The 18574-nt window shown below is 46.9% G+C and overlaps 1 protein-coding gene across 1 annotated transcript; it reads left to right on the forward strand.

The window, feature by feature from the left end:
• Positions 1-535: 535 nt before the first annotated feature.
• On the forward strand, positions 536-15463 carry ASCC1 (activating signal cointegrator 1 complex subunit 1; the record flags this gene model as incomplete). Its single annotated transcript, XM_010087227.1, has 5 exons — positions 536-714; positions 7772-7908; positions 10092-10211; positions 13441-13565; positions 15384-15463. Coding segments are annotated over 5 exons (641 nt in total), but the record flags the coding sequence as incomplete, so codon positions are not given.
• Positions 15464-18574: the final 3111 nt, after the last annotated feature.

Here is an 18574-nt window from a genome sequence, read left to right on the forward strand (position 1 = left end):
TTGCTGCACAAACCCAGTACAGTCTTTGATAGATTTTCTTTTTTACTTTGGCTTCATTTATGAAGACTTGAAATAATGCTCTAGAAATCTGAAGAGCCACTGAAGTGAGAGACTTAGTTACTGTTTTTTAAACACTCAGGGCTGACTTTCTTGAGAGCAGAGGGATACTTTCGATGGCATCATCTTGTCTTTACAGGGAAAAGCACAGGCGTGTCAGGCATTTTAAGTCAAGCGAGGAGTCTGGTGAGATTTCTCTGTGCATGTTTGGGGGTTTTAATTCCTATTGCTTCTTCAGTGAGCCTGGGGCTAAGAGGAGAGAGGTGCTGTTGTGCAGGTTTTTCTAATTCCCTTCTGGCGTCTCCTGGATGGAATATTCTTACCTTCATAATATCCTCCAATATTGATATTGTAAAGTGCACAGATAAATATCCTGTAAAATCATGATCCATTCAATTACTTGTTATTTTGTGTGGGTGTTGGTAGTCTCACTGTAGCTTCACAGAAACGAGACGGGTATTGCTGTGTTTCCTTGTAGTGATCACAGGGCAGCATCGCAGTGGTGTCATCTCTGCCCGAACGCGGATCGATGTTCTCCTGGACAGTTTCCGTAAGAAGCAGCCCTTCACGCACTTCCTGTCCTTTGCTCTCAACCAGCCAGCCATCCAGGAGAAGTTCCTGCAGTTCAAGGAGGAAGTGTTGGAGAAATGCTCAAAGGTAAGGAGCCATGTGAGGGTTAAAATCAAGCAGAAGCCCTTCCGCAGAGTGCCGTTTCATTTATTGAGATGGCTTTTTTGGCGTTTACCTTGAAGGCCTGACTCTGTTCTATTTCTTAGGAATGTGTTTTAATGGGTCTTTTACTTAAGTTGGTGGATCTGCTGTGAATTTGTTGGGTGCTGTTGTGAAATCTTGTGGAATGTGGAATGACTTACTTAGTAAATTGTTAGTAAAATATTTTGTTCTCCTTAGGCATTTGCCTAGGTGGGAGGATATCTAAAATTCAGAAGAGGGTTGGGGGGTTTTTTGGTGTTTTCTTTTTTGTTGTCTTTAATAGGAAAGTCACTAAATAATGTAGTGGACCTTTCTTCATTTTATGATTTCTACATACCTGTGAAACCAGGTAGGACTCACAAGTTTGCTGCTGCTTCTAGTTTGCTTTTCTTTTGGATACTGACAGTGAAGGAAGATGGGTGTCATTACTGGAGCGGAGCGAGAAGTGACTTGGTAGCACATGCCATCCTGCAAATGTAATCGTGTCCCTTCTTCCCCATGAGACTTTGTGCTGACAGTCCCTCCCACCTGCCTTCACATCTGACATTGAGAGCAGCAGGAAATAGGCACAGGGAAATGGGGGACAGAATGAAGTGAAAGCCGTGTATTCCCTGGTTTATTTTAGCCTGTTTCCAGTTTGGCAGAAGTGGTATGTCAGTGCACAGGGCCAGGCTGAGGAGAGGGAATGGTATTATTAAATTGCCATGTCCTCTGAGTGCTGGGCAGACATCTCGAGGCAAGAGAAAAGAGTTCCTCTTTGTGGCCGGTGCAGGTTAGACTACATACATGCAGCACGGTTTTGTGGGCTGATATTATTACCTTCATGTCCCTCACTTCTACTTATGCCTTTCAAAGGGGAAAATGTAATCTTGCAGTTAGCACAGCAGAAGAAGTTTAGTTTCCTACATCTTCATGCCGTGTGTGTGAATCATCTGGTATCTGGGGAGATGGGAGTTCTTGCTCTAGTTTTTGTGGTCATTTGCATGTTAGTTGTCTTCATCTCTAAGAGCAGAGCTGAGCTGGCTCTGCAGTCTTGTCTTTCCTGTCAGTTCTGATTTAAGTCCCTCTTCTCCACCAAGCTTCCTATTTCAGTGACATCTTAAGAGTTTTCTGTCACTCAAGTTTCCACCTGATGTTAAATTCAACTGAAACTGGTGAACAGATCGAGGGATTAGCAACCAGTGCAGTGCCATGAGCACCCTCGGGCCAGTAGGGTATCACAGGCTCAACCGTCTATCCCCATTAGCCATTGTCAGCTACCTTTAATAAAGTTTACTTTTATTACAGGAAAGCCCTGAAGACAGGGGGATGGAAATGTGAGCCTGAGAAAGTGCTGGCTGGACTGAGTGCTGGACTGCGGGCCGGTGTCAGTGGTGGCCTGGCTCCCTCTGTTGGTTTCTAGCTCCAGTCCTTGTGTGTGGACACACTAAAGTTACAGGGAGAGAAGCAGATCTTTAGGGGGGCTGGGTACTTCAGCATGGGGCTCTGCTAGTGGCTGTTGATGCCATTGGTTCTGGACTGAGACCTCTGCTTTCAGTGTGGTGTTTCTCTTGCTCCTTGTCTCCTTCTCCATCTCTTGTCCCTCCTGGTGGACAGCAAACCCAGCCCTGCCTGCTGTGCAGAGCGGTGAACTCAGTGTCATCCTGTACGTCTTGCTGTGTTCTGCCTTCCAGGCTGCCTTGGTGTCAGACAAATCCTTTCCGCATTACATCTCTAAGATGTGGCCTCTTCTGTTCATCTTTGCAGCTAATGCTGTCATCCATGCTGTCATCCTGGGTTTTTATTCCTGCAACACTCTGGCTCACATGGCACTCGCTTTTCTTGTGGAGCCCTCATTTTTCCTGCCTGCTGCTTTGGTTGCATCACTGCAGCCCTCCGTTGGCCCAGCCTCTGCTGGTGATCTTACTTCCTCTCCAGACCCCTCCTCATCTGTCTCTGTCACATTGGTTGTCTCTTGCTCACTCCTAAGTATCAGTTTGCATTCCTCGATAGGCAGGGACGTCTGCCATCCACTTAGAAACATGCTTATAAATTTATCTCAGTGCTTTCCCCAGCGCTGTCAGTCATGTTCAGAAGGAGCTGCCTGGGAACATCTGCAAACTTTCACGTGCTCCTTGTCCTGGAAAGCTCCAGAAACCCAAATGTGGCCAGTGGAGTACTGAAACCGCTGCCAGACAGGCTAGTCATGTTAATTTTTGCTCCTCTTGCCTGACCTTCCGTCTCTCTTGCCATGTTTTCGTTCTGTATCTGGACAGCGCTAGTCCTGGTCAGGGATCCTGCCCCGTGGGTGTGCACGTGGGAACACATCTCAGCCTAACAGCTACTTCTGGATTTCAGTAACCTCAGCCTTGAGCTGCACTCAGAAGCAGTACTCGGGCATGAATCCTCCTAATACCAGTAACAGCAATATCTCCGAGAAAGTGTGGCACTCAAGGCACAGTGTGCCATTTGCTGCTGCTGAATCACCAAGGTGCTTTCGGGATTCTGCCAAAATGGCAGCAGCTGAAGCTGCCCTATAGCAGGACAGATCTATATGGGTCTGGGGCTGCAGTTGCTGCTCAGCAGGCTGCGGGGGTGCAAGGTGCCCTGGCCTGGAAGCTGCGGGGTTGTGTTGGCACTGCTCTGTGTCCTGTGCCTCTCTGGAGGGCTTGAAATGTTCCTGGTGCTGCATACCTCCGCTCTAAAGTTTCCTTTTTTAGTTTGAAATGTGGAATTCAGTCAGTGGCAGGTATTTGGGCATTTGCACATGTATAGCCTGGGAGTATATGGTGCTTTATTTTTCCGCCAGCCCTCCTCCTGGGATTAGCAAACGAGTTTCTAGATATATTGCAGCCTGTTAGTTCAAGGAGTATATCGTGGCCCCGTGTGTCTCTAAATCACCCCGCCAGCAGGTAATGCCACACTAATACCACTTTATCTCACAGCAGGGTCTGCTAGAAAGCACATCAGTAGAGAAAAACAGTAATTCAAAACTGTGCCTCACAGAGCAATAAGAGAACTTATAGATTTGGCCAAAACAATGGGATTTCTCAGGATACTTGGAGAAATCTGGATAGGTTTCAGTGACAGGAGCTTCTCTTCCTGTTGCAGTTTGCTGGTGCAAGACATTGCAGAATTAGGTAAACTCCAGTCTTAGAATGAAGCTCGATAGTAGCAGTAAGGAAGGGAAAGGACCAGGTGTGCGTGTGGCCATTGAGCATCTGTGAGGGGCTCTGTTTCTCTCTGAAGCAGTTACCATGACAACCATTCATTTCTATTTCATAGCACAGTGTTACGTTGGTGGGTATGTGCTTTCTAACTTCTTTTTTTTTTTTTGGTGTGTGTCTTTAGGACCTTTTATGAGATGAACCTTGTGTTAAAATATGGAGGTGTTGTCCACACTATTGTGCGGTCAGGGCTGCCAGGCAGTGAAGCAGGGCTGAGGGGAGGCTCTTCTCAGGCTGATTCAACGTAAATGCAGGGAGGTGACTCACCTGGACAGGATCGTTACTGGGCTGGTGCAGTGGGAGGTCCAGAGCACTGGATGACCTTGGAAGTCTCCTCACGTAGTCATGTAGGTGTCAGAGTGAGGAGAACTGAAACGTCTGTCTGAGTATGCAGGTGGAAAAGGGAAGAGACTTTGCAGTAATATTGCTGTGAAAAATCACAGTTGGGTCTTTGAGAGCCGTGCAAACGCAGCATTTGCAGTCTTAACAGGCTGCAGATGTGGCACGGAGAGGAAATATGATTGCTGTAATGTATGGCAACCTGTAAATATCAGACATTGCTAATGAGATATTCTGTCTCGGAGTGGAAGGGGCAGAAAATGGGAGGGGTTTTTGAGCCTGCAGTTCTTCAGTCAGTTGTGAGGAAATGGTGTTTTTCTGGCTTACTCCTTTGTTTGTGCATCAGGGTGGAAGAGGCCATATAGCTGGCATGTGGTATGCTGCTATTAAGAAAAAAAAAAAGCTATCTACAAATACTGGAGGCTGTTAAGGCTGTAGAGACGATGCAGCCAGGGAGAAAGAGCTCAGGAGTTTGATCCTTTGCCTCATCACACAGAAGACTTGACGTGTGTTGTGGTTGTTGTGGTCTATGGTTTCCCTGATACAGGGTCTTAGATTTGGAGGAACAATGTGCTTGGGCTTTGCAAAGAGACGTGAAGACTCCAGATAAAACCTTTTCCATGTTTCTTCTAAAGGAGGAGAGCAAAGGTAGAAGTCTAAGGAGCAGGTGGGAGGAAAAAAAAAGTTAATTTTTAAGGCTAAATGAGTGGAAATGAGTTGTTGTTTGACCGGGCTAAAGCTAAAATGGACAGTCATCACATATGGATGGTGCATAAAGGGGATATTCTTCCTGCCTCTCAGGACATCCTTAGAGAACCCAATTTTGAACAGTAAATTTTTAGAGAGATTATAAAGTCTGTTTTATACATTTCTATCTGCCAGCGAGTTCCTGCAAATGCACCACTTTCAGATTCCACCGTAGAACATGGGGATTCCCTGCTGCGACACCTCGCCTCCCCTGATCTGGCCCTCTGCTTTCATTAGGACTGGAAGCCACCGCTTGCCACAAGCCACTGCAATTTGTGCTTTCAGGAGTGCCCACCTTCCACTGCATGGGGGAGCAAACTGGTGAAAAAGGAGCTTGTCACCATGAGACACTTGGAGAGCACAGCTTAGATCCCAGTGGATCCCTCTGATGCTGAATCTCAGTCCTCACTCCTGCTTTTATGGTTGTAGCTTGCCTTGAGAGGGTTCCTTAGGTATTTGGCAGATGTCTCTAAGTCCCAAAATCACAGTGTTGACACGGTCGTTTCTCCTGGGCTCGTTCTTCCTGGAGGAGGACGTGATTTTTTTTCTTAGCAGTAGTTATGAACACCTATTTCTAGGCTCTGTGTTGCTGTTCTCTGGCCCTGCTGTCAGAGAACTGAAACCACTGGACAGGGTGGTTTCCCGTGAGGCAACACAGCATTGCTGATGGCATATCATAATCTGGGTTCAAATAAGTGGGTTCAAATAAGTAGTTTCAAGCTTTTTTGCATCTCGGCAAGCAGCATCCAGCCACGAAAGACTGCTAAGATGCCTGCAGAAACATTGCCTCTTCCAGGGAGAGCTACTTCTGACGAAGCATCTATTTTACACATGGGAGAAGTGGGATTGGCCGGCCTGTGAGTGTAAGCAGGGTTTCTGGGAACTGTCTGAAATACTAGGGACTAAACCAGAAAGATTATCTAGGTCTTGGCCTGCTCACTGTGCACTGCTAACCTCCCCAGCAGCGGTGGCACGGCTTGCGGAGGTGACGTGCCATCACCTTGTCAGCTGTCAGCCCACCCGCCGTTGCTGGAAAGCTCAGGGGAGAATGCTGCTTTTGAGGCAGGTTGATGTTTACAGTACAAATCGTGCTGGGGCAGAAAATGAGGGCAGGGCTTCTGCTTTCTGAACTACTTTCTCGTTACTGCAGGAGTGATGTTGGCCGGCTGTGCGTGGCAGGGATAAATAGAACTTTCTCCCAGTTTCTGTTGCCCAAGTTATATTTTTGTGATGGGCCAAATATTCTCCGGCTATGGATACCATTGGAGAAAAAAAGCTGACAGAGAGAAATCATGTCCTGTCATGTGTGTTAACAGCAAGATGAATTAAATGAAGCCACAAGGCTTTTACCACAGAGAAGGGAAGGTGAGATGGAGCCATCCCTTTTTCCTCTGCTCCTGATGTGCCTGACGTAGTTAGTCTGGGCTTGTTTCAGGCTGCTGCACGACGCTGAGGTTTGCAACACACTTTGCCACTACTAGCATGGTGCAATTTGGGATTTCAGTCAGAATTAAATTAATTAGCAGCAGTGGAAGGTAGGTACATGCTCTCTCTCTTCTGTGGACCACCACACTCTGCCAGCCTACAGCTGCCGGAGCAAGCCCCTGGGCTCTGCGTTGCTAGCTGGCTTGTTGCTAGTCCAGCCCATAAGCACCGCTGTAAAGAAGAGTATGGATGTTGTCATCAGGCATGAAAAATGCTGAGTGAGATTTGGGGAATTAAACTCTGAGGGGCTGAGATAGTGCAGTGTTTAAATGCCTGAAAGGTTTTATTTCAAGCTCTGAAGCACAGCTGGAAACTTCAAAGCTGTCATTCTCAGTCAGTGGACTTTTTTTTTCAGACAGAGAAAGGCTGCAGTGGCCTGGAGAGTTGTGTTGGCTTCTTCTGGAGTTAAAAGTGGAGGTTACTTAATGCACTGATGGAAATTGCCACTAAGTGGAAATAATTGTTTTAATATGGGTGTGTTAACCATCCTCCAGGTATTTTTATAAATATCCTAAAACAAAACAGCATGTTTTATAAAGCTGAGTGTAACCACTGCTCCACCTTGGAACAGTTCTTCCCCAGCAACAACATGTAGTTTTTCTTATAAAGGGAATTTAAACTTAATTCATCTCAGCAAACTATAGGGCACATGGGAACAAGAAAAACATAATTATCAGAGCTGGTATTAGCTGTGCTTGTGTTGTGAGGTACAACCTGTGTTTAGACAGGATTTAGAGACCATTTAAAGCTTGTCATTACAGCTGGTTCCAGCTTTATTGCACAAGAAATGGACTTAAGTTTTAAATCTGTGCTGACTTGTGTTGAGTTCACTGCTGACTGCAGCCACCGCTTTGACAGCTGTGGAAGTCTTCTGTCAAAATCCTGTACGAGTGAGTGCTGCTGTTCCTGGGTCCTGAGTTAGAAGCTGGTCATAATGAGCTTCCAGGCTGCTGCTGAGCAGCTCCGATGAAAAGGCAGACGGGGAGCATGTGTGCGGTGGGGAGCTGTGCCTTGCCTGCCAGGCTGAGCTCGCTCACTTGCAAAGACTGTGAAATATTTCTCGTTTCAACTTTTGAGTCACTACCAACCCGAGCAGCAATGCAGAGATAAAAGGTTTGATGGCAGTGGCTTGGTACCTGTTCTGTCATATTTATCCCTCTGATGGAAGGGTGGGGGTGTGTGTATGAGATAAGACACATACATATGATTGATTGACTGATTTGTAGGATCATGGGGTCAGCAGCAGCCTGTTCCAGAACCCTGCAAAGCTTCACCTGACTCTTGGGACGCTGGTACTTCTGAACGAGCAAGAGATCCAGAAAGCATGTGACCTCCTGCAGCGATGCAAAGAGGACTTTGTGGAGTAAGTGTTAAAAAAGGGATGTCATCACCAAGGGTACGAGTAGGGGAAAAGCAGCATGCTGTCTTTGACAAGGGGCAATGAAGAGAAAAGCAGCTCAATAGCCTGTTTCAACTCTAGAAATGTAGGAAAAGGCTGAAATGTTTCAAATGGGAGCAGAAGAAATCACCAAGCAGTTACAAAGAGTCTAACAGCGTCTCAGCTCAGCTCAAACCCTCAGCATTCCCTGAAAAGCTGCTCATTTATTTTTCTCGCATGCGTCCCCGTCTGTTTTTGCGTGAGCAATTTTTGCAGTTGTCCCCTTCCTGCTGCAGAGGGAGGGATGAGCTCTGGTACCTTCGCGTGTTGCCTGCAGCGGGCTCTGGCCCGCTGCTTCCCTCCTGCCTCAGAGCAGATGCTGAGTTGTCCTTGACACTCATTTCTTGATGCAGGGAGCTTTGTGCAGGGAAGCCAGTACGAGCCGTGTGAGTAATGAGTCTGAAACATTCAGTGCTGCTCTAGGACCAGGGCTTTCTCGCTGCCTGTCAACACAGAGCTGCAGATATTAGGGCTTTAACTGTAAATGTGGTTAAATGACACTGTAATTAGCTTATCTCTGCAGCTTAGAAATTTGAGATGGCCTGAGGGATTGGTTTATTTATTTATTCCTGAAGAGCCTTTGCACATAGAGCATGGGTCCTTGATTTTTTTTTTTTCATTTGTTACCTCTGTGCATGAAGAATTAGCCATGCCGTGCCAGGTAATATCTGTGGGAATTAGTGCATGGCCAAAATTCATACCTCTGCCTTTAAAGGGGTGGCTCCAGTTGTTCAGATGTTGAACAGAAATGCAATTGTGTTTCCAGGGGAAGGCTCTGCCTGCAGTACTTGGAAAGTGCCAGCTTCCTCATAAGTGGATTGAACTGAGGCAGAGAAAATCTTTCCTCTCAGTGTCCTTTAGTGGAGGGAGAATCAACACTTGTAGCTAACCTTTAGGTTATTTCCTCTGCAGTACCCAAATAAATATACTTTGAAAATTAATTTAGGCTCCCTTCCACCCACATAAACCTTCATTAGCATTCATTTGCGTTTCTAAAAGCAGGTAGTGCCAAGTGGAGGTAGATGGGTCCTTTTTGACCCTTTTTAGAATCAATGGCCTTTAATGCTCTTGGTGTGATGTGCACAACAGCGAGTTTGTGCTGTTTTTCTCCTGGTAAACCTACTGGAAGGGGAAATCACGCTCTCCTTATTCCACTGGGAGACTTTGCAGAGAATCTCCAAGGCAGTCTCTAGGGCAGGCTGAGCAAGGTTATAGCAAAGTCACACTCACATTGTTAAGTCGTGTTTATTACTTCTGCCTGCCCAGAAACTCCCTGTACTTTCCAGGAGAGCTTGACGTTAAATGAGGCAACAACACTTACGGGGAGCTTTTGGTGTGGTGCCCTGCCTCCCCGTGATGTTCTGGTGGTAAAAGCAAGGGAGGCGGTGTGTTTGGAAGCAGATACACTTTGCAGTGTGTTTGTAGGTGTGGGAGTGCGTATTATATCCCACACACATTTTTGGTTTCACCTTCCTTGCAAGCATAGCCAGAGCTGATTTGAAAACAGCTCTATTTGCTTCCAGCGTTTGTAAGTGGATATTGAAATGTACTTAAAACTGTATTCTGTGTCAAGTACGTTTCCCAGCGAAAATCAACGAGATAGAGACTTTGTGTCATGATCGCTCTCTTCGCACGGAAGGTGGAATGAGAACTTGTACCATTTTGCTGCTGATGAGTTTTCTGAAATGTACGTGGAGCCTTCCGTTTTGAGATGGCCTGTGAACACTGACAGATTGGCTTAATGTGTGTCTAAAACACTGCACATGTGAATTTAAATGTTTTTACAGTGTTTCTTGAGATGATGAGACAATAGCAGCTGTAGCCTTTTGAGCTTTAGAAATTAGGGAACCTTTTTTGTTTGGGTTTTTTTTTTTCAGTGCAAGCAATGTGAAGGACTCCTCAGTGGTGTTCAGCACCCCGTATGTTCTCTATAACTTTAAGTCCCGCTAAACCTCAAATTTTTGTTTAACTATAGCAAAAAATGTATTTTGTATCATTCCTTTAGTAAAACCAAATATTTAGTGCATGCATGAGGAGTACCATGCATTGTATTTCAAAAGCAGGTGTGATGTTTTGCTTTTTAACATAAGAGATTTCTTGCATTTTAGCCAAATTGCTGGAGGCAAGCCCCTGACTGTGGAGGTGGCAGGAGTGGAGTACATGAACGATGACCCTGCCATGACAGATGTCCTTTATGCCAAAGTCCGCATGAAGGATGGTTCGGACAGGTATGTTCCCCATGGTCCTTTCTTTTATTCCTCCTCGCTGTGCCAGAGAAACCCTCTGCTGTCTGAAGCTGGTGGGTATTGCTAGCGGTCCTTGGGCTGGCAGTCAGGAAGATGAAGTTCTTCTTGCTTCCTAAACCGGTTAAGGCAGTAATGTGTTTGCTCTTTAAATCAGTCACTGGTGGCACAGCTGAAAGATGTCATTTGTTTCTGTAGCAGTCTGTCAGATTGAATAATGGTGTCGTGGCTTGTGCAGCAATAAGATGGCCAAGGAGATGCTCCTGAGATGACTTAGGAGGCAGGACAACTTGGCCTCTGCTGTCTAGTTCCCAGCCTGCAATCCAGATTAATCTGGACACCTTGGCATATTCTGTAGCACTTAATTATTCTTAAAACCCAGTTACACCAGAAGGTCCTCTGAAAAGCATGCCTTGGTTACAGAGTTGGTTTTTGTTTCTGTAAGCAGCCTGGATCCGTCTTCTGAGCTGCTGGGGTGACATCTCAAAGCCTGGTTGATGTCAGTATGTGCGTGTGTGTGCCATTTGACACTGTGGCTGGTGGCTTTAGCTCTACAAACAGTGCTGCCCGGGATGTGGCAGTGTCTGGACAACCTTCTTCCATCTCATTTTTGACAAGTACGTCACCAGTGGCAGCACCATCTTTTCTCTTAGTGCTTTCTGGAAGACTGGGGAAATGTGAGAGCTGTTGTACTCTGTGCTGCCGGTTGTGGGGTGGGTGAGAAAGAGGGTATGGGGGTAGCCAAAAGAATTTTAAAATTCTCTCAGCCTCAGCTTTCTCTTTTTCCTGGCCATGCTGCCCTTTTGTTGTCTGTTCCCATTGCTAGAGGACAGCAGGAGCTAGCAGAGGAGCATGGAGGGGTGCAGCTGGAGGAGAGAGGCTGTGAGCAGGACGGGCTCACGGAAAGAAGGGACGTGTTCTGGCATCTCCTTTCCCCAAGGGCTGAGGAGACAAGGGGGGGCCCCTACTTAAAATCAAACTTTGGAGGAGATTGGAAGTGGGATAAGGAAATGGGTGGGAAAATGAAAATGGAGGAATTGCTGGGAGGCGGTAGGAGTTCAAATCTTTTCCTCTTCTCGGCTCTTCCACTTTGAAGTCTGTCCTACCCTGAAAGAGGTGAGATAAAACAAACGGGACGGGTGGAGAACTGGGACAAGCTAGAGATCATCCAGGAGACAGAAGCATGGGGAGGAACAAGGCTGAAGCACTCAGAAAGACGAGACGAAGGCAGACACCGAATGACCCAAATGCCCTTCCGTGGGTTTGTTGGAAAAAGCATTCAAAATGTCAGCTCTGATAGCTGAGGTGTGGGCTTCTCTTGTCCCAAGTCTTCGAGCTCTGGATCATCTCTGAGGTGCAGCGCTTGTGAGTCTGCTTGCATCGGAAAATAAGTCTGTGACGTGAGAGGCTGGTAGAGAAATCCTGTAGAGTCTTAAGAGGGCCTAAAGTGAGGCAGTGATGTCTGCCTGCTTCTGGGGACAGCGTGAATTGTTGGTACGAGCACTGTGCTCTGTGTCAGATGCCAGCTGTAGCCGTTTTGCTGAGAACCCACTTAGCCATAACGCTAGTAGAAAATGCTGATGTGCATTAGGGGTGGCAAGGCTGCTTTTGGTAGGGGAGAGAATTAAGGTCTTTAAATCCAATTCTCCTTGAAACTGAAAATGACCCCCCCCAAGGAGAGACTGATGTCTCCTCTGACCTTCACAGAGGTCTGTTAGCTGAGGTTTTGACCAAACCCAGATCTTGTGCTTTGCATGGCACCTTGAGGCTGCCAGCTCTTCCGCAAAACCTGTTTTGCTTTTTGCATAACAGCGTGCTCAGAGAGGGCCAAGCAATTATAAATTTTTATCCTTGGCCCAGGTCAGTCCTGTCCTCACGTGCAAATTAATTCATCTGGCACTTCTCCCCTAATATAATTCCTTAACTAACTGTTAGCAAGCATCTAGAAAACATTTAGCTTTGCAGAGGGGAAAGAAGGTATTTTTGTGCAGATGGAGAACAGTGAAAGTTTCTTTTGCTGCCTTTGAGATTCCAGCAGACACAGCGTCAGGTGATTATAAAGAGGGGATAAATGATGATCACTCCAGAAAACTTCACTTTATTTTCTAGTTGCTGAGCAGCAACATGTACCTCTTGCCTGCTAAAACCTGTTGTGCTTTGCTTAGGGAAACGGGGAAAGCAGGCAGAAAGCAGATTTGCCAGCTGCAAGGCCAGTACTAAAGGAGAGGGCAGCCACATGGTTTGCCATGCTGGATCAGACTGCTGCAGCCTGCGTTTAAGAGAGGTGTGTGCCTTCCTGTCTCATGCGAGACATTTTGCTAGCTCTGTGTAGTTCCTGGCATGGCTGAGGGGTGGAGTTTCCTTCCTGATCTTTGGATGATCTTGATGAGCTTAAGCTATAAAGCAGGAGATTTTATTTCCCCTGATTTAGCTTGCATAACTGCAGACAGAATTAGGGGTTGGCAAGGCCTTCTGCACATATAATGGCTCAGACTGAGGGAGGGATCATGCTCTGATGCTTCCCACGTGGCAAATAATTTCCATTATAATTCATTCTAATTTGTTTTATTTCCTTGATTAGCTTTATAACGTAATAAAGCACCATTTTCACTTGAGCTATTCTCCGTTAATTTGTTTTAGTATTGTCTGTAATGATATTCATTTAATCTTTGTCATTGCTAATTTTAAAAATCACTGATGTAAAGCCAGAAAGTACTAGAAAGCTGTGACGATTGGTAGTTTGGGTCTCAAAATCCTCACATGGCGTCTGGCAGCCTGTGAGGAGCAGTACACAGGGTAGGAGCCAGCATCTGGAGCTTGTCAGCCCTGGGCTCTGGGGGCCAGCCTCAGCAAGACCATGCTCTGCCTCTCCCGCTGCAGCAGAGAGGCCAAAGTGGTGGCACCTGGAGGGGCAGAGAGCTGTCTGACCCCTTGGACACGGTAAGAGAAGTCCAAATTCTTCTGCATTGCATAAAATGCTCTTGCATTGTGATCACCAGGGAAGCTTTGCGAAACAGACAGAACTTTTTGCATCAGAACTGAATCCTGATGGCTGTGTTCACTTTCCATCAGAGACGAGCTCCCTTTCCCCGTGTACGTGCAGAGACTTCATTTCACACATGCTGCCCTCCCTGGTTGAAAAGCAAGAAGCTTACTGTGCAAGGGTTTCTCTGTGGTTTACCCTGCTGTGTTATTTCTCTTTTTGTCTCGCCAGACTGCAGGTGATTGCTGATCAACTGGTGGAAAGGTTCGTGGCCTCCAGCCTGATGCTTAAAGAATGGGATAGGGTGAAACTGCACGCTACAGTCATGAACACGCTCTTCAGGAAAGATCCAAGCGGTGCGTATCCCTCGTCCTTACTGGTAAATGCGTTTAAAGTAGTACCTCTGAGTGGAAATGCTTTTGATTTTGTGATTTTTTTTCTTAGTCTCAAAAATACCCACAAAGTTGTGTGGGGATGTCACTAAATAAAACGCAGAAGAAAACAAAAAAGCAGAGTTGGAGAAGGCAGGCATGCTTTGAGCACTTTCTGGATGTTTGCTAAGATTCTTTGTCATAGTTTCAGAGACACTATCACCCAGTAGCACTCTTAAGATCCAGACCAGAGAGGAATGCATTCAAGTACCATGTAAGGCCTTGGCCTTTCTGTGCCCCAGCGTTAAACTGAAATTCAGTAACAACTCCATGTGCTGTGCTGACCTTTAAACAAGATGAAAATGTGATCCTCTCTGGCCAAGTTAAAGATTGCCCCTTGGTTTAGGAACACGATTCCAGTGTCTTTCTCATTCAGTGAGATTCAGACGGCTGCAAGGCTGAATATGAGCTATTATTGGGTGCAGAGTGTCTGCTGACAAAAGATTGTCTGCTCTGGCAGTCTATAGCATTGTTCTTATCGCAGTACTTTATGAAGCAGCCTCAGATGCGTTGCACTCAGGGAGGGGCAGTGTGTCACAGCCTTGTTCTCCACATGCAGACCTGCATAAGGTTTGTCACTCGTGTGTCATTTGCAAGCCTTAACAGCATTGCACTAAATTTTCCTAGTTTTCTCTGGCGCAGTGGCCTCTGCACCATGCTGATAAGTTATGTCAAGTATTCTCCAGTCTCTGTACGGACAGCAGTAACAGGAGGTGGTTTGTATTGTAGTTTTCTGTGCACCCAGCAGCAGACTTTGGGGATGGCTGTTACTGAAGTCAGATAAATGTACTCAGGTGGTAGAAACCCTGAAAAGACAGGGCTTAGCTCTCTCAAACTGAGCCCTAAAAAATGATGAAAATGCAAGCCCAAAGTGCTGATGTGGCTCTCTGTCCGGGAAGGCACACAGGCAGCCACATCTGAATATGAGTCTATATTCTGAGCAACCCCACAAGGCATGTGAGGCATTCAGACAGCGGTGACACAGATAGCCACAGAAATCACTTTATATTCAGTACAGGATTTGAATAGCATGCTAGGTGTGAGTGGGACTTCATCGTTAATGCTGGAGATGAAAAAGAAATATTGAATATATTCGCTAAGTGAAGCAGAGGTCCTGTGGAAAGAACAGGTCATGTACTTAGGGATTATATAAAAATCCAGACATGCTCCAGGAAATGGATGTAAGATGTAGGCATTTGGCATTTGCTGCAGGCCTGGGTTGCTATTCTGAATGGCTGTGTGCGTGGCTGTGTGCCCACCCCGCAGAAGCATACGTACCACACGTATGTGCTTCCCAGAGTAGGCAGCAGAGGTTTGTATAGGTGCTGTCAGGATCGCTCCTGGCATCGTGCTCACATGCTCAGTCTGGTATTTGGTGCTGTTCCAGGCAACACAAGTGCTCACAGTGCTGACTCTCACCCTGCAGGATGTGGGATTAAAATAATCCAGAAAGGTGCAGATGTGTTGCACTGAGCCATCAGCCCTACAGCAGCTACGATTTAGGGTTTTTCCTCCATGTAACATAGGTGATCCCCACAGAGGCACCATTTCCTGCGTGTTCAGCCTTGTTCCCTTTAAAATCAAAGGGGAAGTGGTTTGTGTTTTTTTTTGCACTAAGAACTAGGCAAAGATGGTTTATTAGCTGGCAGCTGACTTTGGGGAGGGAGAGGGTGGGGGGTGAAGTACAGCACACCCAGTTCTCCCATCTGAAGCTCATTCTGGTGGTGGCTTTTCTCTTGACAGCTGAAGAGCGAAACAATACAGTGACTGGTAAATCATCCTTCAAGGAACGGGAGTCGTTTGATGGCCGAAATATCCTCAAGGTCAGTATGAAACAATTAGGGAAATGGAGCCAGCTGTGGATATCGTATAGCATAAAGAGGTTGAAACACCTCTTCAAGACTGCTTTTGTCTTAGGCTTATGGGATTTCCTGAGGAGGTGAAATCTGTTTAGAAATTAAACAATCCAGATCACTTATAATTGGTGGCATTACAGTATTTAACAGAAGCATTCTTAAAGCTGGTGAGGCTCAGATCAGGAGTATGTAGCACGAATGCTAAGTGGGTGTTCGTGTTGTCGTTTACTTTGCTGGTGTTTTACCCGGGAGACTCAGGCTCATGTCGATTCTCAGCCCACTAGAAAGGAGTACTTTGTTGGTCTTGTTCTACTCATATATATTTATGAAACTAAACCGGACTGCTATTTCACTTACTCTTTTTTTTTTTTTTTTTTTTTTTTTTAAAACGTCTGCTATTGATTTGCATGGTTTTGCTCCAGAAAAATAGCAGATAGCGGCAGGGAGTCCCACCAGCCAGGATCTGAGGGCTTTGGCAGTGATCAGAGGGTAGACAGCAAGATCCCCAAGGCCATGGAGGTGGGTAAGGCTCAAAGGGGAGCATCCTGCAGCCTCCCAGGCTTTGCCAGCCAGGGCTGAGACCATAGGCAGGCTCTGCTGCTCGTCCAGATGGCAGTGTCAGACTGATGCTGTGACACTTGGCCCATGAGAGTGTCCAGAGAGAAAAGACAGGCACAGAGAAGCAGAAATGGCAAACAACACTGGTTTGCAAGCAAATTTGCAATCCTCATTGTGTGAGGGGATTTGTTGCAGGCAGCTCTGATAAGAGGGAGACGGGACAATGCCTGAATACATTTGGGAACCCATAGGAGATATTCTGGCAACAAGACATGGGAGAGGATGCAGGCTGGGCCGGAGTTGGATAGACGAGAAGGATTTTAAGGCACCAGAGGAGGGAAGGCGTGCATTTTATCAGTGTTTACATTTTTGCTGTATAATGCATTAGGCAATGGCTGCATGGGGATCTGAAGGCAGGGAGTGGAACTGATTGATCTCCTCTGCACAGAGGACAAACAAAGGGACAGAATTAGGTTAAGCTCTCATTGTCCTCAAACGGGCTGTGCAAGCGCAGTGTCGTGACTCAGCATCGCCGCATGTTGAGGGTTCGGTGTGAGACTGCAGCATTGCAAACTGAAACAGGAAGGCCACGGACGTGGTCCCTTTCTTAATGTGATCTGCGAGTGTTGGTTAGCTCCTGGCATCAGAGCCAGGCTCCAGAAGGGGAAGGTGGTATATGGCAGGAGCCCTGAGTGCCTGCAGGGACTCAGCTTTCAAGGCGTACACCCACATTTCACTTTGCCCTTTGTTCCTTTCTCTTGCATCTGTTAAACTTGTCCTCAGACTTCAGAGAGACATAAAATCCAACTGTCAGTCTTCCTTCATGCTCCTCATCCAAAACCATTTACATTTTGAAAGGCGTTAATGATACTCCCTTTACTGGTCACACCATTGTGGACTGTATTGTGGGGTCTTGTGGTGCTTAGAAATGCAACTGCCCTCCCTCCGGTGGCTACTTCTGACTCTTGCTGCTCTCTGAAATCTGAGGCAATGCATTGTTAAAGCTCCTAATTGATTTTGTACTGATGTAGCCAAAAGAGCTGCTGGCTGTTTGGGCTGTTGATAATTACTTCAAAGCATGTCTTGCCGCAAGAAGTGTCATCCTTCTCCCTCCACCTCCGCTACTTTTTCTAACCTGCTCGCTTCATATTTCCCTTCGGTGTCCCACGTGCCTGCAGCAGAACGCCCGTTGGCATTAATTAATTACATGAGTCATAAATAGCTCCAGGCTTCTTACCAGAGGAGCCCAGGCTCAGCCAGCCACTGATGCATTCTAGCATGACCTTGCAAGGATGCGCCAGTTCCCTCCCAGCCCCATTTATATACATTATTTATCTTCTGCTCAGGGAGGCTGCCATCTCGCAAAGCGGCTTCATTAACTTTTGCAATAGGATCTAAACGACGGACTGATAATGAATGTGGCTGCAGTTAGGCAGGCTGGCTTGTGGATGCCGTGTCCCCTTGTCGGTAGGATGATGTGCCCTGCATGTGTTTGCAGGCGATGGGACTCTGTGACAGCCGTGGTAGGTGGCAGCATTTGCACTTGGAAAGCTGACAAAGCACGGCTACTAGAAGGGCATCAAGTCAGAAAACTCCGGATTCATCGCTCTCATTCCCGTTGTGCAGCTACGACTGGTGCTGTTGGGCCAAAGGCTTTGCCTAGCAGAGGGCAGGACCTGAGTATCAGAGCACGATGGAGATGTCTTGGCTTGCTGTCCCAGGCTGTGGCTCCCCGTGGTCAGAGCTGGTGTGTGTGTGCAGATGCACTGGCAGCACATGTTTGCTGATAGCATGCTGGCGTTACCCCAGGCTCCAGCTGGTATTTTGCTTTTAGCAGAATGAATCGGAACTTTATTTAATAATCCTTTTGTTCTACCCATTCCGCAGAGTTAAATATCCCCTCCTATTTGTGCTAATAAATGGTTGTGAAGGCCGGTACCTTCCCACACTGCTCAGAAAATAGATTCTGTAGGATGAGTTGCATTTGGGAGTTTAAATTACATCTGTCTTGAAGAGTATCCATGAAAAAGGCTCCCTGGCCTGGCTGGTGCTGAAAGCGCAAGGCAGTGTATGCCCCAACAGCTGAGTGATTTGCGTCTCCCATGGCAGAAGCGCTAGACGCTTCAACATCATGCTTTTCTAGTCCCAAAAAGCTGAGGGTGCTTTGTGAACCGCTTCATGTGGAACAATACGAATTTCTTCTAGGTGGCTAGTAGTTAGCTGAGCGACTCCTTTCAACATCTGACTCACGTACCCAACTCTTGCTCCGCTTGGGAACAAAGTGGGTCATCTCCATCAATTCACAGCTGAAAAGACAGCAGCAGCTCCTTCCCCATGAGAGAAGGGTCAGGCCGGGTGGGTGGCCGGGCCTCGGGGAGATGCTGGTTTGGCAGCTCCTCTGCCTTGCCTCCTCCTGCGTCCTCCCGGGCAGTGGCTGCGTGCCCTGCGTCGCAGCTGGCCAAGCAGCACAGTCCTGGCACAGAGGCGGCTGGGGCAGCTGCCTGCCTCTCCAGAGACAAG

Source organism: Pterocles gutturalis, unplaced genomic scaffold, assembly GCF_000699245.1.
Source record: "Pterocles gutturalis isolate BGI_N339 unplaced genomic scaffold, ASM69924v1 scaffold12901, whole genome shotgun sequence".
In the NCBI taxonomy this organism is placed as follows: domain Eukaryota; kingdom Metazoa; phylum Chordata; class Aves; order Pterocliformes; family Pteroclidae; genus Pterocles; species Pterocles gutturalis.